The 25,856-nt window shown below is 46.8% G+C and overlaps 3 protein-coding genes across 3 annotated transcripts; 2 read left to right on the forward strand and 1 right to left on the reverse strand.

The window, feature by feature from the left end:
• The first annotated feature begins 2,371 nt into the window (after positions 1–2,371).
• Positions 2,372–5,057, forward strand: LOC129010587 (cytochrome c oxidase subunit 6A1, mitochondrial). The gene is made up of 3 exons (XM_054445037.2): positions 2,372–2,523; positions 2,673–2,815; positions 4,781–5,057. The coding sequence occupies exons 1-3, from the start codon at positions 2,421–2,423 to the stop codon at positions 4,862–4,864; spliced, it is 330 nt and encodes a 109-aa protein (XP_054301012.1). The 5' UTR covers positions 2,372–2,420; the 3' UTR covers positions 4,865–5,057.
• A 3,459-nt stretch (positions 5,058–8,516) lies between these two features.
• On the reverse strand, positions 8,517–11,025 carry TRIAP1 (TP53 regulated inhibitor of apoptosis 1). Its single transcript, XM_054444627.2, has 2 exons — positions 10,784–11,025; positions 8,517–9,514 (listed from the first exon to the last, which is right to left on the reverse strand). The coding sequence occupies exons 1-2, from the start codon at positions 10,973–10,975 to the stop codon at positions 9,431–9,433; spliced, it is 276 nt and encodes a 91-aa protein (XP_054300602.1). The 5' UTR covers positions 10,976–11,025; the 3' UTR covers positions 8,517–9,430.
• On the forward strand, positions 10,998–25,814 carry GATC (glutamyl-tRNA amidotransferase subunit C). The gene is made up of 4 exons (XM_054444626.2): positions 10,998–11,119; positions 11,215–11,387; positions 21,603–21,706; positions 24,128–25,814. The coding sequence occupies exons 1-4, from the start codon at positions 11,039–11,041 to the stop codon at positions 24,178–24,180; spliced, it is 411 nt and encodes a 136-aa protein (XP_054300601.1). The 5' UTR covers positions 10,998–11,038; the 3' UTR covers positions 24,181–25,814.
• Positions 25,815–25,856: the final 42 nt, after the last annotated feature.

Here is a 25,856-nt window from a genome sequence, read left to right on the forward strand (position 1 = left end):
AGCCACAGCGCCGGCCTTTTTTTTTCGTTTTGAGATGGGAGTTCAACTCTTGTTGCCCAGATTGGAGTGCAATGGTGTGATCTCAGCTCACTGCAACCTCCACCTCCTGGGTTCAAGCGATTCTCCTGCATCAGCCTCCCAAGTAGCTGGGATTACAGGCATGTACCACCATGCCTGGCTAATTTTGTATTTTTAGTAGAGATGGGGTTTCACTATGTTGGTCAGGCTGGTCTTGAACTCCTGACCTCAGGTGATCCACCCACCTCGGACTCCCAAAGTGCTGGGATTACAGGCATGAGCCACTACATGCAGCCCCCAGGAGCTCTTGATCTGAGACACAAAGATGCTTAGGGGGTTTCCAAATATATTTTATGATCACCTATTCTCCCAACAATGTCTGCTATACTGTGTGTTTACACATAGGTGTGTTTTTAGAGGAAAGTGTTCAAAGCGTTCATTAGATTCTTTTTTTTTCTAATAAAGGAAAAAGCTTTGTTGCCCAGGCTGGTCTCAAACTCTCAAGCTCAAGCAATCTGTCCGCCTCGGCCTCTCAAAGTGTTGGGATTACAGCCATGAGCCACCATATTGGTCCTCATTTACATTCTCAAAGGAGCCTATTGAAAAAAAAAAAAGAGGCCGGCATGGTGGCTCATGCCTGTAATCCCAGCACTTTGGGAGGCCGAGGAAGACAGATCACAAGGTCAGGAGATGGAGACCATCCTGGCCAATATGGTGAAAGTCTCTACCAAAGTACAAAAAAAAAAAAATTAGCCAGGCATGGTCGTGTGTGCCTGTAATCCCAGCTACTCAGGAGGCTGAGGCAGGGGAATCACTTGAACCCGGGAGGCGGAGGTTGCAGTGAGCTGAGATCGCGCCACTGCACTCCAGCCTGGCAACAGCGCAAGATTCTGTTTCAAAAAAAAAAAAAAAAAGTTTACTGTCATTTTATGTCATATTTTTTTTTTAAGTTTTATTTTTAAAGCTGCTTTTAGACAAGTCGAAGGAAGAAAGAAGGGGGTAAGGAGGAAAGAATTTTGTAGACAAAATTTAACAGATGTCAATTTTTTTTTTTTTTTGTCTCCCAGGCTGGAGTGCAGTGGCATGATCTCAGCTCACTGCAACTTGCCCTCCCGGGTTCAAGCGATTCTTGTGCCTCAGCCACCTGGGTAGCTGGGATTACAGGTGTGCACCACCATGCCCAGGGCATTTTTGTATTTTTAGTAGAGTTGGGGTTTCACCATGTTGGCCAGGCTGGTCTTGAACTTCTGACGTCAAGTGATCCACCAGTCTCGGCATCCCAAAGTGCTGGGATTACAGGCGTGAACCACCACTCCCGGCCAGATGTCAATTTTTGTTTCCACAATTTCAAGGAAGAGAAAGCCAGTGTGACCAGAGGTAAAAAGATGAGAATGTTGGCCGGGCACGGTGGCTTATGCCTGTCATCCCACTATTTTGGGAGGCCGAAGCAGACAGATCACCTGAGGTCAAGAGTTTGAGACCAGCCTGGCTAACATGGTGAAACACCGTCTCTACTAAAAATACAAAAAAAATTGGCTGGGCGTGGTGATGCACGCCTGTAATCCCAGCTACTCAGGAGGCTGAGGCAGGAGAACTGCTTGAACCTGGGATGCAGAGGTTGCAGTGAGCCGAGATTGCGCCACTGCACTCCAGCCTAAGCAACAAGAGTGAAACTCCGTCTAAAAAAAAAAAAAAAAAAAGATGAGATTGTTGAGTCAGGATTAGGATCCAGATCTGCTGGCACCAATTTCAGTGCTCTTTATACTTTCTGTTGCTATTCATTCATTCATCCATTCATTCAGCAAATTTATATCAAGTATCTGGTATGTGCCAGGTATGATTCCAAATTACACCATTCCCAGATTATTCTGAGAATGCTGCAGTGCCAAACTCTTGGTATCACAGACTTTATATTCTAGTGGGGGAGACAGACAAAATAATAATATAACGACGAAGGTGCAGTGTTATGTGCCATGAGAAAACGCAGTCAGAGGATGGCGAGGAAGGGGAACGGAATTTTAGATAGGGCGGTCTGGGATCAGAACCTCCAGATGCCCGTCCATGGACTCCAATGAAGGGAACGATTCCAGGTACCAGGGAACCCTGCACAAACCTCTCTTGAGCTTCCGCCTCGCCCAGGTGGGGACGGTAGGGAGACCGGAGGGCATACGCATGCGCACGAAAGAAACGGTAAAGCCTGAAGGGAGGTGCAGAGCGCATGCTCTCTCTTGCCCGAGATGCCGAGGATTTTGACAAGGACTCTGTCGTCCCGGATGATAGTGCTCAGGTTAATGCCAGTGGGAGGGCGGTACCCAATAGTAACTTCCTTTGGAGGTTGTAGTACCGCCCCCAGAGCCAATTTTCCACTTCCGCTTCCGGCGCTGCGGCAGTCCAAATCAAAAATGGCGGCAGTTGGTGTGTCCTCGGTTTCTCGGCTGCTGGGTCGGTCCCGCCCACAGCTGGGGCGGCCTATGTCGAGTGGCGCCCATGGCGAAGAGGGCTCTGGTACTGGGGCCGGGGTCGACGGGTCGGGCCTCAGCCCCACTCGGGCGAGACAGGGAGGGACTGTGACCTTGGCCCGAGGCCTTGCGGGAGGGAAAGTGAGACCCGGGCCCGCCCCATACCGGCGCTGAACGTTTGTGGCTTCTCCGCAGTTCGCATGTGGAAGACCCTCACGTTCTTAGTCGCGCTCCCCGGGGTGGCAGTCAGCATGCTGAATGTGTACTTGAAGTCGCGCCACGGAGAGCACGAGAGACCCGAGTTCATCGCCTACCCCCATCTCCGCATCAGGACCAAGGTACGCCCTTGCACATCTCTTCAAGCGTCCGTTCTCTTTTCGTTATGTGTGCCTTAGTGCAAGTTCTTCATTCTCTGAAGGCATGGGTGCCAGGCGTGTACAGCTTGTTTATCCTCACAAACAGAAAATGTATTTTCTTCCATTTTGTGGAAGGACAACTGACACTTGGGATTACGTTTCAATTTTCTTCTTCAAGGTCATACAATAAGTGCCCTTTAGTTTACCTTTTCTCCGATTCATCCTACCTCCTGCCTTCTGAGACAGGTTTTTTTTTTTTTTTTTTTTTTTTTTTTTAATTTCTGAGACAGTTCTGAAACAGGTGTCCATTGTGTAAAGCCTGGAGGTTTGGGAAATCCAATTAGAGTGGCAAAGTCTGAAGGTGGTTCGCATAAGCGAACCCAGCTACATGGGAGGCTGAAGCAGGAGAATCCCTTGAACCTAGGAGGCGGAGTTTGCAGTGAGCTGAGATCGTGCCACTGCACTCCAGCCTGGGCAACAGAGCGAGACTCTGGTCTCAAAACAAAACAACAACAACAAAACATGGGCATCTGGCAGCTACTAGTTGCATAATGAAGAGACTGACAGCTTTCTCTATTCCCCACCAATACCTTATTTTCTCGACTGTTTTATCATTGGCTGTTGATGTAAATATATTACAATGATGTGGCCTCTGTTTGCTGTATCTTTAACCAGGGCTTATTCTGATTCTTCGATACTGGCCATGAGCAGTGGCTCACGCCTGTAATCCCAGCACTTTGGGAGGCCAAGGCGAGTGGATCACCTGAGGTCAGGAGTTCAAGACCAGCCTGGTCAACATGGCGAAACACTGTCTCTACTAAAAGTACAAAAAATAGCCGGGCGTGGTGGCGGGCGCCTGTAATCCCAGCTACTCGGGAGGCTGCGTTGGGAGAATCCAGGAGGAGGAGGTTGCAGTGAGCCAAGATCCAGCCATTGCACTGCAGCCTGGGCAACAGGAGTGAAACTCCGTCTCAAAAAAAAAAAAAAATAGTAATAATATACTTGGTCTTAGCCAAAAGGTCGAGAAAAAAATTATTATTATTATTATTATTATTACATAACTTAGCCCATATAGGACTGGCCTTTTTATTATTATTATTATTATTACATAACCTAGCCCATATAGGACTGGCCTTGTAGAAACTTAACCTAGACTCTTGAATTTTTTGAGTCTTTCAGCGGCACTCCCACCCTTGTACAGTGGAATTAGAAGCCAAACAGTAGAGGTTTCTCAACCTCAGCACTGTTGATATTTGGGGCTGGGTAATTCTTGTTGGGGGGCTATCCTGTGCATTGTGAAATGTTTAGCCATATCCTTGGCCTGTACCCACTAGGTGGCAGTAGTACCTGCGCAACCCCGCTCCCGCTTCCCCCTCCCCCGCCCCCATCACAATGTCTCCCGATACTACCCAGTGTCCCCTGGAGGGGCAAAATCACCCTGGGTTGGAGACCGTTGCCCTAAAGTAATGCTTTTAAAAGGTAATAGGCAAGATAATTGAGGGTGGGCTGCAGTTTCCCAGCCCAGATATTGTTTGAAGTCTGGGATGGTGCCAGAAATCTGCATTTAATTAAGCATCTCCCTCCCCTAATACTCACTGCCACCATTTTGATACAGGTGATTTGAGGATTACACTTTCATAAACACAGCAGTGGATATACTAGTTACTAGGGAGAGGATTATGAGTAACTACCTTGAGCTTGCATTTTCTGCCATCCATATTTGTTTCTGGAATTAAAACTGTCCTGTAGCCAGGATAACTTTAAGGGCTCCCCTGGTAGTTATAAGATCTCCTTAAATAATGGGAAGGTTGAACTACACCAGTAGATAAAGGACTAATTTCTATTTTGTTTTTATATATGATCTGTCACCCTGTTATAAGCAGTTCATGACAGTGTTCTTTCTGAATTATTTTCTGGAATTATCTAACTGACATCTTCACTCCACAGCCGTTTCCCTGGGGAGATGGTAACCATACTCTATTCCATAACCCTCGTGTGAATCCACTTCCAACTGGCTACGAAGATGAATAAAGAGAATCTGGACCACTACCCGGGCACCAGGGACTACAGCGCTGGTTTGGACCATTACTCTGCACATGGACCAGAAAAAGTATATGGGACCTTAAGCTCACATTCTTTACTTGTATCAAATGATGACTGGTATACTGGTCTCCCATCCCTTTGCTTGTGGCGGGAGATGGCTTAAATAAATAACTTAAACTTAGATTGGTCATGAGCTGAGAGTTACTTTCTTTGGTTGTGTTTTTTCTCAGAAATTAGCATTTGAGCTTCAAGTGAGTGTCCAAGTTGAAAAGAAATTGGCATTAGTTATTTCTGTTTTCACAGTGAAGGTGTAGGCTGCTGTTTAGTGTTACAGGTCCAATTCAGCCTGCTGAATAAGTGTTTATAACAGCCCCTCTTGGTTTATTGTGCCTGATGTGGGTAAAGGGACCAAGTGGAGTGGTGCTAATTAAGCATCAAGATTAGTCCTTGGTCAGGTGCGGTGGCTCATGCCTGTAATCCCAGCACTTTGGGAGGCTTAGGCTGGTGGATCACCTGAGGTCAGGAGTTCGAGACCAGCTGGGCCAACATGATGAAATCCTGTCTCTACTAAAAATACAAAAATTAGTTGGGTATGGTGGCGCACTCCTATAGCTGGGTGTGGACGCTTGAACCCGGGAGGTGGAGGTTGCAGTGAGCCCAGATCGTGCCACTGCACTCCAGCCTGGGCAACAGAGTGAGACTCTGTCTCAAAAAACAAAACATTGGTCCTTGACGGGCCTGAGATATCAAAGACATTGAATGGCTAGTAGAACAGCTGCAATTTACACCTGAAAGAGGTATCTGTATTTCTCAAGAGGAAGTGCTTGATCTGGGTCTCATCTTTTTCCTGTCCCATTCCACTAGCATTTACTGCAGAATCTTCCCTGTAGTCATAATTTTCTTGAACGTGTCAAGTTTTTTTTTTTTGTTTTTTTGTTTTTTTTTTGAGACGGAGTCTCTCTCTGTCGCCCAGGCTGGAGTGCAGTGGTGCGATCTCCACTCACTGCAAGCTCTGCCTCCCAGATTCACGCCATTCTCCTGCCTCAGCCTCTCGAGTAGCTGGGACTACAGGCACCCGCCACCACGCCTGGCTAATTTTTTGTATTTTCAGTAGAGACAGGGTTTCACTGTGTTAGCCAGGATGGTCTCGATCTCCTGACCTCGTGATCCACCCGCCTCGGCCTCCCAAAGTGCTGGGATTACAGGCGTGAGCCACCGCGCCTGGCCTCGAATGTGTCAAGTTCTTACTTTGAGGTAATCTCCTTCAGGGCTGTTAGGGTCAGAAATCTTAAGAGAAACAAAGGGAGTGTGACTCATTTCTGCTTACTGGCTTTTCTCTGGAATTAAAACTATCCTGTTTTAATGGATAGTAAATGGTAGTAGTAGTAGTAGTTACAAAACCACTCTGAGAGGGCAATTAATTGCAATCAAAATTTAAAACCTTTATTTTGGCCGGGTGCGGTGACTCACACCTGTAATTCCAGCACTTTGGGAGGCCAAGGCGGGCAGATCGTGAGGTCAAGAGATCAAGACCATCCTGGACAACATGGTGAAACCTCGTCTCTACTGAAAATACAGAAATTAGCTGGGCGTGGTGGCACGCACCTGTCGTCCCAGGAAGCGGAGGTTGCAGTGAGCTCAGATCGCTCCACTGCACTCCAGCCTGGAGACAGAGTGAGACTCCGTCTCAAAAAAAAAAAAAAAACCTTTTTTATTTTTTTTGAGACGGAGTCTCACTCTGTTGCCCAGGCTATAGTGCAGTGGCATGATCTCAGTTCACTGCAACCTTCTCCCAGGTTGAAGCGATTCTCCTGCCTCAGCCTCCCGAATAGCTGGGACTACAGGCACGCACCACCACGCCTGGCTAATTTTTTTGTGTTTTTAGTAGAGACAAGGTTTCACATGTTGGCCAGGCTGGTCTTGAACTCCTAACCACAGGTGATCTGCCCACCTCAGCCTCCCAAAGTGCTAGGATTACAGGTCTGAGCCACTGTGCCTGGCCAGAGCTGGTTTATTTTATTTTATTTTTTGAGACAGAGTTTCGCTTTTGTTGCCCAGGCTGGAGTGCAATGGCCTGATCTTGGCTCACGACAACCTCCACCTCCCAGGTTCAAGCAATTCTCCTGCCTCACCCTCCTGAGTAGCTGGGATTACAGGCATGTGCCACCACACCTGGCTATTTTTTTGTATTTTAAGTAAAGATGGGGTTTCTCCATGTTGGTCAGGCTAGTCTCAAACTCCCAGCCTCAGGTGATCTGCCCACCTCAGTCTCCCAAAGTGCTGGGATTACTGGCGTGAGCCACCGCGCCCAGCCAGCTGGTTTATTCTTAAGGCTCAAAGGAACACTTTTGTGGTAAGGTTCAAGAGGCAACAAGGTATTTCATATTATATTACATTAAACTGGTAATGCAAAAGTAAGGCATATACAGTACGGAGTAGAGAATCTCATTTTATCTTTGCCATTTTGTGATATAATGGCCTGCACTTCTGAGTCCCTATAGAGCTGTTTTGGTTGTGGCCAGTCTGAGTTTAGGACAGATGCATTATACTTCAGCTTGCTGCCTGGCTTCCCTTGGCTGGGTTCCAAACATCTTTTATAATCCTTGGATAATGGACCCTAGCCAGTCATAAAATATAAATGAAAAATGTTTTGAAATGACATTAAGTACAAGTCACATTAAATATGATGTAGCAATTGGTAAAGTGGAGAAAAGACAATAGAATTAGGGCCTTCTATAAATCAAGTTTCTTGGTTTATTTTTCAGACAGGGTCTTGCTCTGTCACCCAGCCTGGAGTGCAGTGGTGCAATCGCAGCTCACTGCAGTCTCCACCTCCCAGGCTCGGGTGATTCTCCCACCTCAGCCTTTAGAGTAGCTGGGACTACAGGCACACACCACCATACCCAGCTAATTTTTTTGTAGAGACGGGGTTTCGCCATGTTGCCCCGGCTGGTCTCGAATTCCTGAGCTCAAGTGATCCGCCCATCTCAGTTTCCCAAAGTATGAGCCACCATACCTGGCCTGTAATTCAAGTTTCATACTTCTTTGGGCATATAATAAAACCAAATTACTCAATTAATTGTGGGGATTACGTGACATTCTGAGGTATGTAAGTGCTCTCCTGATCCTTTTTTGGTACCATAGTGTATTTGTATAGCCTATTGTGGAAATTTTAGAAATCAGTGAGGTTTTGGCTGGGTTCAGTGGCTCACGCCTGTAATCTCAGCACTTTGGGAGGTCGAGACTGGCAGATCACCTGAGGTCAAGAGTTCAAGACCAGCCAACATGGTGAAACCCCATCTCTACTAAAAATACAAAAATTAGCTGGGCATTGTAGTGCATGCCTGTAATCCCAGCTACTGGGGAGACTGAGGCAGGAGAATCATTGGAACCCAGGAGGTGGAGTTTGCAGTAAGCTGAGATTGCGCTACTGCACCCCAGCCTGGGTGACAGAGCCAGACTATCTCAAAAAAAAAAATGTGAGGTTTCTGATTGCCATACTGTACCATCTAGCTTAGACAAGTCACTTTTTCTTCACTTTTAAGTTACAAAACACAAAACTCTCCCCACTGTATATATGAGGTTTGTAGGATAACAGGGTAATAGTTCCATAAAATGCACTGAGTTCCAGAGGCAAATAATGATAGAAACTAAATGTTACAATTTATTCCATGTTCAGGATTACAGACATTACAGGGCAGGATGAGTAAACAAGGCAAATGAAGCGAGCACCTTCAGCTTCCCCCCCAACCCCCACATTTAACCAGATGCAGCATTTTGACATTTTTAGGATATGCAGGTTGACAATTCACTGACTTGGGTTGAGAGCTGGCAATAGCAGATCTTTGCAATTTAGGTTCTTCCTCCACAGCTATTCCAAGTATCTTAATTCCTGAACTACACACTGAGAGCTCTGAAATGGTATTCACTGCAACATTCTTGCAGCTTTCACATCTTAATCTGACACCTCTTGTGAAGGCAGGGAACTGTGTTAAAAGCTGTCTTCCTCTTTGCTAATCTAGGCCACCAGCAATCTTAACCATTAGTTACTACATAAAAATAAAAGTGTGCTCAAAAGCACTCACTGAAACTGTTGTGCCCAGATCCCTTTTCAGAGCATTAGTTCCCTGAGAGGAAAAAAAGAGGTCCTAACCAATTGCTTTCATGAACAATGACCCCAGTACAGTGTATATAATGTCTTTCACAGCAGAAATCAAGAGGTCAGGCAGCTCTGCTCGTCCTGACTAGTTTCTCATCGTTTGCATACAAGGTATATTTATGTAAAGCTGATTCCACGCCAAGTATTGCAACCATAATCTCAAAAAATTGTTCCATTTTAGCACACTGAGTTCCTGTAAGATGCCACAACAGGTGAGAAATCATCTCAAAGAGTTCATCTTTTACAACGGAGAGGAAAGCATCGAAGGAGGAAATAAAACTCCTCTCTCCTAAGTTCCTCATCAAATCTGATGGCTATGTTCACAGAGTTAGTTGACAAAAATCCAGAGTCCTCAATTTCTGGACTTGCGAAATCCTTCAAGGTGACTGTCAAGGTCAAGAAGAATTTTCAGGCTTTTCTTTGCCATGGCCCATGAACTCCAGTCCTTCAATAGGAATCTCTTTCTCCTTTATTGCTTTCTGGTAGGAGGAGAAAACACATTATAAAGACCTACATGAAGCTTAAGTTGCAAGCTTTGTAAATAAAATATGACAGTACAAAACTAAAATCAAGCTGATTATAAAGACTTATAACCATGATTCAAACCACATACTTTTTAAAAAACAAGTACCGGTCGGGTGTGGTGGCTCACGCCTATAATTGCAGCATTTTGGGAGACCAAGGCAGGTGGATCACTTGAGGCCAGAAGTTAGAGACCAACCTGGCCAACATGGCGAGACCCTGTTTATACTAAAAATACAAAAATTAGCTGAGCATGGTGGCGCATGCCGGTAATCCCAGCTACTCTGGTGGCTGAGGCATGAGAATAGCTTGAACCTGGGAGGCAGAGGTTGCAGTGAGCTGAGATCGTGCCATTGCACTCCAGGCTGGGAGACAGAGTAAGATTCTGCCTCAAAAATAAATAAAAACCAGAAGTACCATAATGAATAAATCAAGCGTAAGACCTGAGGGAAACTGGAAAAGGAGTTGTGAGGGAACCGTTAAAATTAAGTGAAATTTGAAAAATAATCATCACTTTGTGTTAGTGAAAGACTTAGGTTCAAATCTGGGTTCCAGGACTTACTGGCTATGTGACCAACTGTAAATGGGATGAAGACAGCAACTACCTCGGGGAACTGCCGTGAGGATGTGTTGGGTTAACTTATTGGAAGTGCTTTGCCCAGTGCTGTTCTTACAATTCAAAGCAGTTCCACATCCATTGGGCCAGAATAAACATTTCCTGGCTGCAGCTGGGGGGACTGGTCAAGAGAGATAAACAGGCTAACGAAGGGTTTATAACAACAAAAAAATGTGACTCTCCAGTCTGAAGTCTGAAGTATAACCCCGCCCAGACCCCAGCAGTAATAGTGGAAAAGTGCACCACCTGCGAAAGAATCAAGGCAACCTGATGCTAGTGAACTTGGATTAATCACTTCCTATTTCTGGGTGTTAGTTTTTTATGTATAAAATATGAGTAACTATGCCCACCTTGCCAGTTTAGGATGAACACCAAATGAACCAAAGGATGTGACTGTGCTTCTTGAAAAGCACTGCCCCAATATTTGTCATTCGGAGAGACACCCAAGTGGCCTCGGTGGTGATGGTAGGGGAGCGAGCTCCTGCCACTGGCCTCACTGCGACTTTTCTCCACCCTTCCAGTCCAGTGCCAATCCCCGTAAAATACGATGAGTGTGGTGGGACACAGCGCGGAGAATGCGGGGCCTGGGAACAGAGGCGGGAGGACTCACCTGAACACACTGCTGGTAGCGCTTGAAGAGGTCGGTGCACGGGTCCCCGGAGCTGTCCCCCTTGAGAAACTTCTCGGCGAACCAGCGATTGAAGCACTGGTCGTACTCGCGCTTCATGTCCGTGCATGCCTCCCCCACACTGTTCATGGCGACAGTGGTGGCGGCGGCGACGACGGCGCACTCTGATGTCATCACTCTTAGGCGCGTCGCTCGGCGTTACGCGCGGGCGCACTTTGGGGGCCAAGGAAGGAAGAAATGTGGTCGCGGTTGGTGTGGCTCGGTCTTCGGGCCCCTCTGGGCGTGCGCCAGGGCTTCACCTCCAAGGCCGATCCTCAGGTAAAGGCCAGGGCCACCTAGGCGGGTGGCGGAGCAAGCCGAGAGGCACTTCGGAGCGCCGGTGACCCACACTCCCCGCCTCATCCCTCCTCCAGGGCAGTGGCCGGATCACAGCCGAGGTGATCGAGCACCTGGAGCGTCTAGCGCTTGTGGACTTCGGCAGCCGCGAGGCAGTGGCGCGACTGGAGAAAGCTATCGCCTTCGCCGACCGGCTACGCGCCGTGGACACCGACGGGGTGGAGCCCATGGAGTCGGTCCTGGAGGACAGGTAAACTCGCGGCTGCAGCCCCGAAGCCTTGACCGTGGCCCGTTCGCAGCCGTTTAATGTGACGATTAGCGAACAGTTTTCCAGGGGGTTAAAGAGTGTTAGCGAGATTGAGGAACTTGCCCACCGTCACCTCGCGAGTCAGTGGCTTCACTCTTCCCCTTGTTCATTACTGATGCTCTCGCTCGTGTCCTCCTAGTGTAAGTGGAAACAAAACCCGAACTGCTAATCATTGCCTTTTTTTTTTTTTTTTTTTGAGACGGAGCCTCGCTGTGTTGCCCAGGCTGGAGTGCAGTGGCTCGATCTCGGCTCACTGCAACCTCTGCCTCCCGTGTTCAAACAATTCTCTGCCTCAGCCTCCCAAGTAGCTGGGATTACAGGCGACTGCCACCACGCCCGGCTAATTTTTTTTGTATTTTTAGTAGAGACGAGGTTTCACCATCTTGGCCAGGTTGGTCTTGAACTCCTGACCATGATCCACCCGCCTCGGCCTCCCAAAGTGCTGGGATTACAGGCGTGAGCCACCGCGCCTGGCCTAATCATCACCTTTAAAGCCCTACTCCATAGAGTCCCTGCCTACTCACTCCAACGTACTCTTCTCGGTACCTTCCTTGGCTACCTTGACTTCTTCTCCAGCAAGACAAGTTCTTTTCCTCTCTAGATCTTTGCACTGGCCCTTCGTTTTTTTCCTGCCTCTCAGTATTTGCATGGCTGCCTCCCTCTTGGCACAGGTCTCAGCTTATCTTCTCAGAAAGGGCTCTCCTAACCACTCCAAATCCCTTCTCCCCTTCTAGTTAGTAAGTCATCCTATTGGGTTTTTTCCCTAACATTTTAATGGATTTTTGTTCATTTGTTATATCTCTATTAAAATGTGAGCTCATTATGTGGTTACTGTTGTATTCCTTCCTCGAATTTTTATTTTGTTTTTGAGATGGAGTCTCACTCTATCACCCAGGTTAGAGTGCAGTGGCATGATCTCAGCTCATTGTAACCTCCGCCTCCCAGGCTCAAGAGAGCCTCCCACCTCAGCCTCCCAAGCATAGGACCACAGGCGTGTGCCACCAGGCCTGGCTAATTTTTTGTATTTTTGATAGAGACAGGATTTTGCCATGTTCCCCAGGCTTGTCTCGACTCCTGAGCAAAGGTGATCCACCCATCTCAGCCTCCTAAAGTACTGGGATTACAGGCATGAGCCACAGTGCCTGGCCGTGTTTGATTCTTTCAAATGTCTTCTCTACTTTGCAATTTTCTTTTTCCTTTGGGACGGGGTCTCACTATGTTGCCCAGGCTGGTTGCAAACTTCTAGACTCAGGAGATCCTCCTGCCTCAGCCTCCCAAATAGCTGGGACTATAGGTGTGCACCACCACACCTGGCTAATACTTAAATTTTTGTAGAAACAGGGTCTTGCCATGTTTCCCCGTCTGGTCTCAAACTCCTGGTCTCAAGCAATCCTCCTGCCTCAGCCTCCCACTTCAAGAAAGTTTTTTTTTTTTTTTTGGAGGTGGAGTCCTGCCCCATCACCCAGGCTGGAGTGCAGTGGCATGATCTTGGCTCACTGCAACCTCCACCCTCCAGGTTCAAGTGATTTTTGTGCCTCAGCCTCCAGAGTAGCTGGGATTACAGGCACCCGCCACCACACTCAGCTAATTTTTGTATTTTTAGTAGAGACAGGTTTCACCATGTTGACCAGGCTGGTCTCGAACCCCTGGCCTCAAGTGATCCGCCCATTTTAGCCTCCCAAAGTGCTGGGATTACAGGTATGAGCCACTGCACTGGCCAAAAAAGTCCATTCCCTTTTTTGTTTGTTTGAGACGGAGTTTCACTCTTCCACCCAGGCTGGAGTACAGTGGTGCATTCTCAGCTCACTGCAACTTCCACCTTCCAGTTTCGAATGATTCTCTTGCCTCAGCCTCCCGAGTAACTAGGACTACAGGCGCCTGCCACCACGCCCAGCTGATTTTTGTATTTTTAGTAGAGATGGGGTTTCACCATGTTGGCCAGGCTGGTCTCGAACTCTTGACCTCGCAATCCACCCGCCTCGGCCTCCCAAAGTGCTGGGATTATAGGCGTGATCCACAAGTCTTCATTCTTTTATACTTAGGTTCTTTTTTTTTTTTTTTTTTTTTTTAATTGAGACAGAGTCTCGCTCTGTCGCTGAGGCTGGAGTGCAGTGGCGCGATCTCGGCTCACTGCAAGCTCCACCTCCTGGGTTCATGCCATTCTCCTGCCTCAGCCTCCCGAGTAGCTGGGTCCTACAGGTGCCCACTACCATGCCTGGCTAATTTTTTGTATTTTTAGTAGAGACGGGGTTTCACCGTACCCAGGCTGGTCTCGAACTCCTGATCTCGTGATCCGCCCGCCTCAGCCTCCCAAAGTGCTGGGATTACAGGCGTGAGCCTGTATATATAGCACCTGGCTATACTTAGGTTCTCTACCTGTGGCTCTCGTGATATCCCAAAGGGCTGATTTATACATGCGTTTATACACCTATTTAAGGGATGTCTTGAGTCTCTGACCCTCTCCTGCTCACCCACCTTCCACAGCTTGTGTTTTTCCTTATCATGTTCTCAGTGGTTGGCACTGAGTATTCAGTAAATGTGTTTTGTTTTGTTTTGTTTTTGAGATGGAGTCTCACTCTGTTGCCCACGCTGGAGTGCAGTGGTGTGATCTCGGCTCACTGCAACCTCTGCCTCCTGGGTTTGAGATTCTCTTGCCTCAGCCTCCTGAGCACCCGGGATTACAGGCATGCACCACCATGCCTGGTTAATTTTTGTATTTTTAGTAGAGAGGGGTTTCACCATGTTGGCAAGGCTCGTCTTGAACTCCTGACCTCAGGTGATCTGCCTGCCTGGGCCTCCCAAAGTGCTGGGAATACAGGCGTGAGCTGCCGTGCCCGGCCACAGTAAATGTTTAATGAATGTTTTTTTGTTTTTTTTTGTTTTTGAGACAGAGTTTTGCTCTTGTTGCCCAGGCTGGAGTGCAGTGGCGCGATCTCAGCTCACCACAGCCTCTGCCTCCCAGGTTCAAGCGATTCTCCTGCCTCAGCCTCCCAAGTAGCTGGGATTACAGGCATGCGCCACCAAGCCTGGCTAATTTTGTATTTTTAGTAGAGACAGGGTTTCTCCATGTTGGTCAGGCTGGTCTCAAACTCCCGACCTCAGGTGATCTGCCCACCTTGGCCTCCCAAAGTGCTGGGATTACAGGCGTGACCCACCGTGCCCGGTCCCAGTGTTCTTTATTAATATCTCTAGGAAAGGAGGGACTAGAAGCACAGAGTCATTAGAATTTCCCAAGTTATCTAGAGGGTAAATGGTAGAGGGTAAATATAAAGAAATATAACCATTATTAATAAGGGAAAAGGTGAAAAAAGATGACGAGGAATTTGGATCCAGTAGCTAGCATCTCAACCTGGTATTCAGTGATCTGTACTGTTTTTCATAAATTTGGAAACCAGTTTGGGTTAACGATTCCCATTAATCATTTTAACGTGACATTTGTAGGACTTTAGTGCTTTGAACACAGAATGTAAAGTGAAGACAAGTATTAAACCTTTTATTTATTTTTTGTAGTTTTTATAACTTTATTTGATGTATTTGATGATCAGCAGTTAGTTCCCATCCACACTGACTGTAGATTTGTGAAAGTGGAAACAAGTATATAACCAAAGTATAGAGCTTGTTTGGTGAATTTCTAACCTCATTATGTTTTCTGGACCATCCACTGCACACAGACACAGTATGGACATTCCTTACTACTTTGGCCCAGACAGCTTTGTTGAGCCTGGTATCAATGCACATATCTGGAGTTTTCTATCTCCTTTATTGCAAATTTCCGGTCTCTAAGAGCCTGAGGGGCACACTTCTGGAAGCCCACTCCATGGATACACTTGTGAATATTCATGGTGTACTCTTGGGTCACCACCTAGTTGATGGCATAATGGCCATTCTCACCATCCTTCTTTGCAGGAGCCCAAGTTGCTTAAATGTTTTAGGTAGTAGGCATCTTAGCTATAAAAGCCCTGACTTGGCCGGGCATGATGGCTCACTCCTGTAATCCCAGCATTTTGGGAGGCCGAGGCAGGCAGATCACTTTAGGTCAGGAGTTCGAGACCAGCCTGGCCAACATGGCAAAACCCTGTCTCTACTTAAAAAATACAAAAATTTGCCGGGCATGGTGGTGCATGCCTGTAATCCCAGCTACTCTGAAGGCTGAGGCAGGAGAATTGCTTGAACTCAGGAGGCAGAGGGTGCAGTGAGCCGAGATCACGGCACTGCACTCCAGCCTAGGCGACAGAGCAAGACTCCATCTCAAAAAAAAAAAAAAAAAGTTAGACTGGGCGCGGTGGCTCACACCTGTAATTCCAGCACTTTGGGAGGCTGAGGTGGTTGGATCATGGGGTCAGGAGTTGAAGACCAGCCTGGCCAAGATGGTGAAACCCCATCTGTACTAAAAATACAAAATTAGCCAGGCAAGGGGGCAGGCGCCTGTAATCCCAGCTACTCGGGAGGCTAAGGCAGGAGAATCGGTTGAACCAGGGCGGCAGAAGTTGCAGTGAGCCGAGATGGAACCACTGCACTCTAGCCTGGGTGACAGAGTGAGACTCTGTCTTAAAAAATATAAAACAAGGCCGGGCGTGGTGGTTCATGCCTGTAATCCCAGCACTTTGGGAGGCTGAGGCAGGTGGATCACCTGAGGTCAGGAGTTCGAGACCAGCCTGACCAATATGGTGAAACTCCTTCTCTACTACAAATACAAAAATTAGCCGGGCATGGTGGCGCACTCCTGTAGTCCCAGCTGTTTGGGAGGCTGAGACAGGAGAACTGCTTGAACCCGGGGAGCAGAGGTTGCAGTGAGCCGAGATCATGCCACTGCACTCCAGTCTGGGCGACAGAGCAAGACTCCATCTCAAAAAAACAAACAAACAAACAAAAATGCCTTGGCTGGCTAATAGAAACCTCTTTGCACACTAATAACATGTCATTTGGTTTGAGCTAAAGACAGTAGTGTGCTTACGTGCCAGCGGCTAATAAATTATATAAATTCTTTTTTTTTTTTTTGAGCCAAAGTCTCACTCTGTCATCCAGGCTGGATGCAGTAGCACGATCTCAGCTCACTGCAACTTCTGCCTCCCAGGTCGAAGCAGTTCTCCTGTCTCTGCCTCCCAAGTAGCTGGGACTACAGGTGCCCGGCACCACGCCCAGCCAATTTTTGTATTTTTAGTAGAGACGGGGCTTCACCATATTGATCAGGCTGCTCTTGAACTCCTGACCTCAGGTGATCCACCCGCCTTGGCCTCCCAAAGTGCTGGGATTGCAGGCATGAGCCACTGTGCCCGGCCTAAATTATTTCAATTTTCACATGCAGTCCTGGAAGGTCAATACAAGTTATCTGTTTTATAGATGGAAAAAACTGAGGTTCAGAAAGGTTATATAATGTGCCCAAAGTTTCACAGGTAATAAGCAGAGGATTTGGAACTCAGAGCTTCTGCTGCTAAATACTGTTCTAAGATATGCCAGCTGAAGTCGATTCCTAGGAACTTTATTCTCTTTCATCTGAAATCCAGAGAATGAGTTGACAGCAACTCTGCAGCCAAATACTTAAATGTCCCTCATAGTCTTATGAACCAAAAACTTCAAACTCTTAGGCTCAAGCCATCCTCCTGTCTCGGCCTCTCAAGTAGCTGGGACTACAGGTGTGCACCCCTATGGCCAGCTAATTTTTTTCTTTATTATTATTATTTTTTTTTTGGTGGAGACAGGATCTTGCTGTGTTGCCCAAGCTGGTCTCGAACTCCTGGGCTCGTGATCCTCCTGCCTCGGCCTCCCAAAGTGTTGGGATTATAGGCGTGAGCCATCATGCCTGACCTGAATCCAGAACTTTTTTTTTCTCATTCTGTTGCCCAGGCTGCAGTGCAGTGGCGCAATCTTGGCTCACTGCAGCCTCCACCTCCTGAACTCAAGTGATCCTCCCACCTCAGCCTCTGAAGTAGCTGAGACTGTAGACACACGCCACCACCCCTGGCTAACTTTTGTATTTTTTAGGGGAGATGAGGTCTCACCATGTTTCCTAGGCTGGTCTTGAACTCCTGGGCTCAAGCAATTCACCCCCTTTGGCCTCCTGAAGTGTTGGGAATATAGATGTGAGCCACCTTGCCTGGCTCAGAACTTTTAACCAAGTTAATTAGCCCCCATTCCAGTCTGCATCAAACTAGAAATAAAGTAGGAGGAAGGGAAAAGGCTTTTAGATGGAAGTAGAGGGGTCCACAAGAAGCTATTCCTTCTAGCCAGATAGCAGGAAAGAAGCTCAAAGAAAGAAAAGCAGTGGGAGAACTGTCCCATCAGTGAGTCCAAGGGCTGACAGAATCACAAATGGAGCCACTTTGTCCTCCCTGTTGCCACAGCACTTTCCAATGCCACCGTAGCAGCATTTCCCACAGTTACTTAAGTTATTGTTCCTGAGTTTGAACCAGCAGGGACTTCTAGTTTACAACTGAAGTCTTTCTCAACCAGGGTTCCTCAGCCAAACCAGAACACAGAAAGATTCAAGTGACTTTTTTTCAGTTCTCCCAAGGACAGTATATGACAAATGTTAGCTCAAACACATAGGAGATAAGTTAATTTATCATCAGAATGGGTGTCTTGGGGTATGTAGGCTAACTTATCTTACAGAACCCTGATTGGGAAAGACAGGTGGTGAGGTAGAAGTTTAGTCAATCTGTAATTGATCTGAAAAGCTCATCTGGTCCTATTTGGTGTTTTATACAATTCTGAGGTCCAACAAAGTGAAGCAGCTCACCAAGTGAGAGGTATGCTTGCTGTGTACCACTGTCACAGAGACCATGGGTTCAGGAGCCTGTAATTAATAAAGCTAGGCATGGTGGTGCACACCTGTAATCCCAGCTGCTTGGGAAGCTAAGGTGGGAGGATCACTTGAGCCCAGAAGTTTGAGACCAGCCTAGGCAACACAGCAAGACCCTGTCTCAAAAAAAAAAAAAAGTAAAAAAAAAAAAACCAAAAAACCAACCCCAGAAAATGTGTCTATTTTAGGAACAACTCCATCATAACCAATAACTAAATAGAAATGTATGTATGTACATACATACATAAATAGAAAGGTATGTAAAGGGGTGAATTTTGTTTTCCTGGAAATTTCAGTTACGCAGGAAACTTAATTACGAAACTTGATTACTTGATGAGTAAATAAATTAGTTGCTATTAGATCTACTCTTGGGGAAGCAGTAGCATTTAACCACCTGTTGGCGGTAGTACAGAGTCTTCCCAAACCTTTAAATGCTAAGCAGGTTATGCCTCATCAGGAGTGCACAGACTTTGAATGAGTGGTAGGGACTGAGATGTACTGGGGTGCACTAAGGCTTTCTGAAAGGAGCAGGTGCTACTCAGAGCCCTCTCTTACTGCCGTGAATGCCGGCTCAGCATTATCAGATCTTGTTTTTTAATATTTCATTTAATCTTCCCAGAAATCCTATGAAGCATTCAACAAACAAGGAAACTAAAATATAGAGAGGATAAGTAATGTGTAGCAATGGGATCTGAATTCAGCTGTGACTCGAGAGCCTAAGCTCTTAGCCTTTTTGAGACAGTCTCGCTCTGTTGCCCAGGCTGGAGTGCAGTAACATGATCTCCGCTCACTGCAAGCTCCACCTCCAGGGTTCACGCCATTCCCCGCCTCAGCCTCTTGCTACAGGCCCCCGCCACCACGCCCAGCTAACTTTTTTTTGTATTTTTAGTGGAGACGGGGTTTCACCCTGTCAGCCAGGATGGTCTTGATCTCCTGACCTCGTGATCCGCCCGCTTCAGTCTCCCAAAGTGCTGGGATTACAGGCATGAGCCACCGCGCCCGGCCTCTTAGCCATTTTTTAATACTGTCCAACAGAAACTATAAACTTCAGAAAGTCCAAGGGTTACCTTTGAATGGTATAATTATGATTTTTATTGTACTTTTGTTCTCCCAAGTTTTCTTAAATGAATACACAGTCCTTGTGTTATTACCAAAAAAAAAAAAAAAATCTAGTACAACTCTTGTGTGTGTGTGTGTGAGAGACACTGTCTCACTCTGTCACCCAGGTTGGAGTGCAATGGTGTGATCCTCCGCTCACTACAAACTCTGCTTCCCACATTCAACTGATTCTTGTGTCTCAGCCTCCCAGGTAGCTGGGATTACAGGCATGCACCACCATGCCCAGCTAACTTTTATATTTTTAGTAGACATGATTTCACCATATTGGATGGTCTCGAACTCCTGACCTTAGGTGATCTACCCGCTTTGGCCTCCCAAAGTGCTGGGATTACAGGCTTGAGCCACTGTGCCTGGCCTTTTTTTTTTTTTCTTCTTGCTCTGTTGCCCAGGCTGGAGTGCAGTGGTGCTTTCTCAGCTCACTGCAACCTCCACCTCCTGGGTTCAGGCGATTCTCCTGCCTCAGCCTCCTGAGTAGCTGGAATTACACGTGCGTACCACCATGCTTGGCTAATTTTTGTATTTTTAGTAGAGATGTGGTTTCCCCATGTTCCCCATGTTGCCCATGGATCTCCTGAATTCAGGTGATCCACCCGCCTTAGCCTCCCGAAGTGCTGGGATTACATGCAGGAGCCACTGCACCTGGCCTTTCTCCCCCACCCCACCCCCCCAAGAAATTTAATGTCTGAAAAGATTATACTTGTTCAAGGCCACACAGTTAAGAACGTGCCAGGTCCTATAACAGACTTCAACTTTCTAATATTCATACCATGAGTAAATATTTCTTGTGTCTAGCTTTCGGCTGGGTGCCATAAAAAAACAACTAGTCCTTTCCTAAAATAATCTTATTGTGACAACTTAGTTCTTTTTTTTGAGGCGGAGTCTTGCTCTGTCTCCCAGGCTGGAGTGCAGTGGCACGATCTCGGCTCACTGCAAGCTCCGCCTTCCGGGTTCACGCCATTCTCCTGCCTCAGCCTCCCAAGTAGCTGGGACTACAGGCGCCCACCACCACGCCCAGCTAATTTTTTTGTATTTTTAGTAGAGATGGGGTTTCACTGTGTTAGCCAGGATGGTCTCGATTTCCTGACCTCGTGATCCGCCCACCTCGGCCTCCCAAAGTGCTGGGATTACAGGCGTGAGCCACTGCGCCCAGCTGACAACTTAGTTCTTATGTGCAGCCTTAGCCCAGACGTACCTGTCACATCTTTGTCCCTCTCTAACATGACTCAAATGCCATTAGAGTCTGCCCTCAGTCTGTGCCCACTCAAAGGAGGAGCGTGGCTACTACCGAATACCATATCAGTGATTTAACGGACTGCTTTTTTTTTTAGTCCACGTATCTGGAAGCAGGCTTACACACTTTTACACCTTGAAACAACAGTGAAGCCTCATGCGTATGTTCAAGCTCCTGTGTGTTTTTTACCGGTTTGCCATCTGAAGGCTTTGGTAAAGTCACTAGGTCCCACAGAACACTGGGAGATTCTTGAGCCATTTGTGGCACATCTTGCTCAAGGGCAGGCACATCCACCAAAGTGGCTGTGGTGGAAAAAGCATTCATTTTAGGTGTACCAGATTGGGCTGAGATCCCAGTTGTTACTTAGCAGCCAACATCCTTAAGTTACTCTTGTGGCAAGTTTGCTTCCCCATCTCTGCTTAGCTTTCCAGCTTCATCTTCCACCCCAGTAGACCACACCCCAGCCTGCTAAACTCCCTGTCCTTCTCTGAATCTCTGAGCTCTCGGCTCTATTGCTTTGAGACTCATGCTGCTATACCTGCCAGGAAGTCCATTTCTCATACCTTCATCCCCCAATCCAGCTATTTCTTGCCCATCCTTGAACAGTGACATCAGCTATTCTGAGGATGTGCTACTCACCCAGGCTGGACTAGGTACCCTTTCTACCCTTTGGCAGGCTGTACTAGCTTCTGTTAGATTTAAAATATTGTTTTGTAATTGCTTTTACCTGTCCCCACCAAAAGACAGTTGCCCATATAATCATCAAAAACTATTTGTTAAATCAATCCAAAGAAGTAATTAACACTTACTTCTCAGGGTTGTTCGGTCAATCTATAAACTGTAGGCTGTTATTTGGTCTATACTGTTGATCCCAGCTTCTCTATCTTTGAACAGTGCCCATTAACTCAAGAATATACCGCTTCCTTGTTCTCTCCTTCTTGCCCCTCTCCACCATCCCCTAAAAGCCCCCTTCTCTGAGAGGGTAACCTTGAGCTTCTGGGTTTTGTAGATGTCTATACCTGAGATCCGACAATGTGGTAGAAGGCAACTGCGCTGATGAATTACTACAAAATTCCCATCGCGTTGTGGAGGAGTATTTTGTGGCCCCCCCAGGTACGTGCTGCCCAGAATGGTTTAACAGATAGTCTCACAGTAACCTTAGGAATGAAGCAGGAAGTGTGAGGACCAAAGATGCTATGTGAAGGCACTTTGAAAAGGATAAAGTGCATACAGATGGTGGGATGGTGGCATTAAGGTGGCAGTAGGGTCCAGGGTCATACTCACCTCTAGGGGGAGTTAGTAACAGGAATAAGCAAAACAGGATTGGGGGCATGCGGGGGGTTTAAAGTAGGTGGAAATCTGGAGCTCAAGATCTGCCTAAAGGGGGAGGTGGCATTCAGTGTTTCTCAAAGCCACAGTTAAGACTGTGCCAGATCCTGTAATCGACTCCAACTTTCTAGTATTCATACCATGAATAAATATTTGTTAGGTGTAGCTTTGGGCTGGATACCACAAAAAAACAGTCCTTTCCTAAAAGAATCCTTTTTTTTTTTTTTTTGAGACGGAGTTTCGCTCTTGTTGCCCAGGCTGGAGTGCAATGGTGCAATCTCGGCCCACCGCAACCTCCACCTCCCGGGTTCAAGCGATTCTCCTGCCTCAGGCTCCCCAGTAGCTGGGATTACTGGCATGCACCACTACGCCTGGCTAATTTTTTGTATTTTTAGTAGAGACAGGGTTTCACTGTGTTAGCCAGGATGGTCTCGATCTCCCGACCTCAGGTGATCCACCCACCTCGGCCTCCCAAAACGAATCTTATTGTGACAACTTAGTTATCATGTGTGGCCTTAGCCCAGATGTTTCTGTCACATCTTTGCCTCTCTATGACATGATTCAAACGCCATTAGGGTCTGCCCTCAGTCTGTGCCCATTCAAAGCAGGAGGAGCGTGGCTGCTACCCTATCAGTGGTGCCAGGCAGGAATGTAAACTCATTTCTCCAGAGAACCTGGATACCTGGCATTTTGTGTGATATTTCTTAAAATTTTTTTTTTTTTTTTTTTTTTTTGAGACGGAGTCTCGCTGGGTCACCCAGGCTGGAGTGCAATCTTGACTCACTGCAACCTCTGCCTCCCAGGTTCAAGCAATTCTCTGCCTCAGCCTGCCGAGTAGCTGGGATTACAGGTGCCTGCCACCATGCCTGGCTAATTTTTTTGTATTTTTAGTAGAGACAGGATTTCACCATCTTGGCCAGGCTAGTCTTGAACTCGTGATCTACCCGCCTCAGCCTCCCAAAGTGCTGGGATTACAGGGGTGAGCCACTGCACCCTGCCAATATTAAATTTTAAGTGCTGGCAACCAATTCAAAATTTAAAAAACAAAATACCATCCAAGCCAAATAAAACACATCTGCAAGCCAGGTGCAGTCTGTGAGCCATCAGTTTATAAGAGCTGGTATAGAGATCTGCATCATCTACCTACTGTAAATATTTTAAATAGAACCTTTAAAATTACTCTGGGCTGACAGTAAAATCCAGAACCTTGGATAGGTTGACTGTTTTTATCTCCTCTGCAGGTAGGTGAGTACTCGGAGCTGTTGTACTACCCCTCTGGGCATCTGGGAGTGGGACTAGCCAAAAGCAGTCAGGTAGCCTGCTAAGTGCCAACTTCCAGTTCAGGATATCCCCTGAGGGAGAATCATTCTGAGCAGACTCCACAGAAGACATTGGCCCTGGTCAGCTCAAGGTGTCAGTTAAAGGCAGGCTCTGGTTGATGCAAGGATGGGAAAGAAAGCTAGAAATTTTGTGAGCTAAACTTTTTTTTGTTTGTTTTGAGACGGAGTCTTGCTCTGTTGCCCAAGCTGGAGTGCACTGGCGTGATCTCGGCTCACTGCAAGCTCCGCCTCCCAGGTTCACGCCATTCTTCTGCCTCAGCCTCCCAAGTAGCTAGGACTACAGGCACCCACCACAACGCCTGGCTAATTTTTTGTATTTTTAATAGAGACAGGGTTTCACTGTGTTAGCCAGGATGGTCTCTCTCTCAACCTCGTGATCGCCCGCTTCGGCCTCCCAGAGTGCTGGGGTTACAGGTGTGAGCCACCGCACCCAGCCGTGAGCTAAACTCTTAATCATGCCTCCAATCCACTAAACCACCTGTTAACTGTGGAGAGAAAGGAGACTCTCCATCTCAGAGCCTGATAGTTGTGGCTCCAGCAGACATATCTTTTGATCAGACATGCTATCTCCCACACAGAACCTTACTTCAGACTTTGCTTTTTGGGACCACCTGAGTTCATGGTCAGTCTTTCCTTCTACTCCTATCTGCATATCAGTGGCTAATCAACCTGTATACTCCTTACTGAAAAAGGTGAATTTGGCTACACTTAGAACTGATTCTTTCAGATACTCCCAGTTAGGAAAACAGGACAGTAGCTACATTACTTCCATATTTTCCATGAGAAAGTAGTGATCAGTTAGCTCAGTAGAGCCAGCTGGGTGGCAGGCTCAGCTATAACATTCTCTGTTGTTATTTTCAAACAGGTAATATCTCTTTGCCAAAGCTGGATGAAAAAGAGCCATTCCTACACAGCTGAGTAGCTCATTCTGGAAAGGGGGTACTCTGTGAACATGTGGAAGCATAATGACAGTATTTTCTTCCTGTGAACACTAATGTTCCTGCTTTTTTCAGTCACCTGAAAAAATGGATGCTTAAACATTTCTTAATAACAGATTCTTCTGAAGACAGAATTGAGAAAGATCTGGCCCCAACAAGGCAATGAATTCCTGATGCTGAGGTGAAAGAAAAGCAAAAGTCAGCTTCCAAGGAATTCACTTAACAGGCCTGTTCAGTATGGAAGACTTTATTTATCTGCCTTTAACTCCCCCCAAAGGACCATACCAACTGCATGAAAGTGAACTTTTCTATCTACGTAACTGGTAGACAGAGCATCTTGATCACTATGTGACAACCTTGGCTGTCATTTTTAGTTACCATTTGCATTGATTTGAGCAGCCCTATCTTTACCGAGCATACCTGAATTTGTTCCTGGGCTCCCACTTTCTTCCTAGAAAAGGGCTAACTTCCTACTAAGGTCTGAAGAGTGCTGAAAGTAGACTAGAGCTTGGGAAGTCCTAACCTAGAACTATCTGCCATCCCACAAAGTGATTGATTATATGCCAAAGGGATATTAGTCATACCTAGTGTTTCTCTTTCTGAAAAGATAACTTATCCTAAAATTAGCCCTGGGCCTGGGCCAAAGGAGCCCTCTCCACCCCCAAAATGATTATTAAATTGAGATGAGTCCAAGATAAAGCTCAGATACCAAGGATAAATGAAACTTATTTAGGGATAAAAGTGGGCCGGGTGCGGTGGCTCACTCCTGTAATCCCAGCACTTTGAGAGGCTGAGACGGGCAGATCACGAGGTCAGGAGATCGAGACCATCCTGGCTAATGCGGTGAAATCCCATCTCTACTAAAAATACAAAAAATTAGCCAGGCATAGTGGCGGGCGCCTGTGGTCCCAGCTACTCAGGAGGCTGAGGCAGGAGAATGGCGTGAACCCGGGAGGCGGGGCTTGCAGTAAACCGAGATCGCACCACTGCACTCCAGCCTGGGCGACACAGCAAGTCTCAAAAAAAAAAAAAAAAAAAAAAAAAAAGATAGAATCAGAGAGAGTTTTTCCTCTAACCAAACTGCCAAAGTTGGTTTTGGCTAAGAATTTCCCAATAATATTTACGCTGCTGCTCATTTTTTGAGTTTTCTGAGACAGGGGTCTCGCTCTGTCACCCAGGCTGGAGTGCAGTGGTGTGATCACAGATCACTGCAGCCTCCAACTCCTGGGCTCAAGTGATCCTCCCACCTCAGCCTCCTAAGTAACTGGGACTATATATGTGCATCACCACGTCCAGTTAATTTTTTTTTTTTAAGTAGAGATGGGGTCTTGCTATGTTGCCTATCTGGTCGTGAACTCCTGGCCTCAAGGGATCCTCTGGCATGCCTTGGCCTCCCAAAGGGCTGGGATCACAGGCAAAAGCCACCGTGTGTTTATTTTTTCCCATTCCCTTCCTCTACCTGCAATGCTTTTTTCTTTAAGGCAGCCTAATTTACAAGCTTGGCCTTGAATTAAAAGAGAACCCAGAACCTGCTCTTGGAGTTTACGTTCTCAAACCAACATCAGAGCGACTGTCTATCCCCATATAAATAAAGTTATCTACTCCTGCTCCTTACTAACTGGGTACAAGTTATGACTACAATTCAGTGATTTTTTA

The sequence above is a fragment of the Pongo pygmaeus genome, chromosome 10 (genome assembly GCF_028885625.2).
Source record: "Pongo pygmaeus isolate AG05252 chromosome 10, NHGRI_mPonPyg2-v2.0_pri, whole genome shotgun sequence".
In the NCBI taxonomy this organism is placed as follows: domain Eukaryota; kingdom Metazoa; phylum Chordata; class Mammalia; order Primates; family Hominidae; genus Pongo; species Pongo pygmaeus.

What these genes read in the sequence shown, in the direction of transcription:
- LOC129010587 (XM_054445037.2), top strand. Translation starts at nt 2,421, where the DNA reads ATGGCGGCAGTTGGTGTGTCCTCGGTTTCTCGGCTGCTGGGTCGGTCC. An exon ending in CCATGGCGAAGAGGGCTCTG is followed by an intron (nt 2,524 to 2,672) that starts GTACTGGGGCCG and finishes GCTTCTCCGCAG; the next exon opens with TTCGCATGTGGAAGACCCTC. An exon ending in ATCTCCGCATCAGGACCAAG is followed by an intron (nt 2,816 to 4,780) that starts GTACGCCCTTGC and finishes TTCACTCCACAG; the next exon opens with CCGTTTCCCTGGGGAGATGG.
- TRIAP1 (XM_054444627.2), bottom strand. Translation starts at nt 10,975, where the DNA reads ATGACATCAGAGTGCGCCGTCGTCGCCGCCGCCACCACTGTCGCCATG. An exon ending in GCTACCAGCAGTGTGTTCAG is followed by an intron (nt 9,515 to 10,783) that starts GTGAGTCCTCCC and finishes TCCTCCTACCAG; the next exon opens with AAAGCAATAAAGGAGAAAGA.
- GATC (XM_054444626.2), top strand. Translation starts at nt 11,039, where the DNA reads ATGTGGTCGCGGTTGGTGTGGCTCGGTCTTCGGGCCCCTCTGGGCGTG. An exon ending in GAGTCGGTCCTGGAGGACAG is followed by an intron (nt 11,388 to 21,602) that starts GTAAACTCGCGG and finishes TGGGTTTTGTAG; the next exon opens with ATGTCTATACCTGAGATCCG. An exon ending in GTATTTTGTGGCCCCCCCAG is followed by an intron (nt 21,707 to 24,127) that starts GTACGTGCTGCC and finishes ATTTTCAAACAG; the next exon opens with GTAATATCTCTTTGCCAAAG.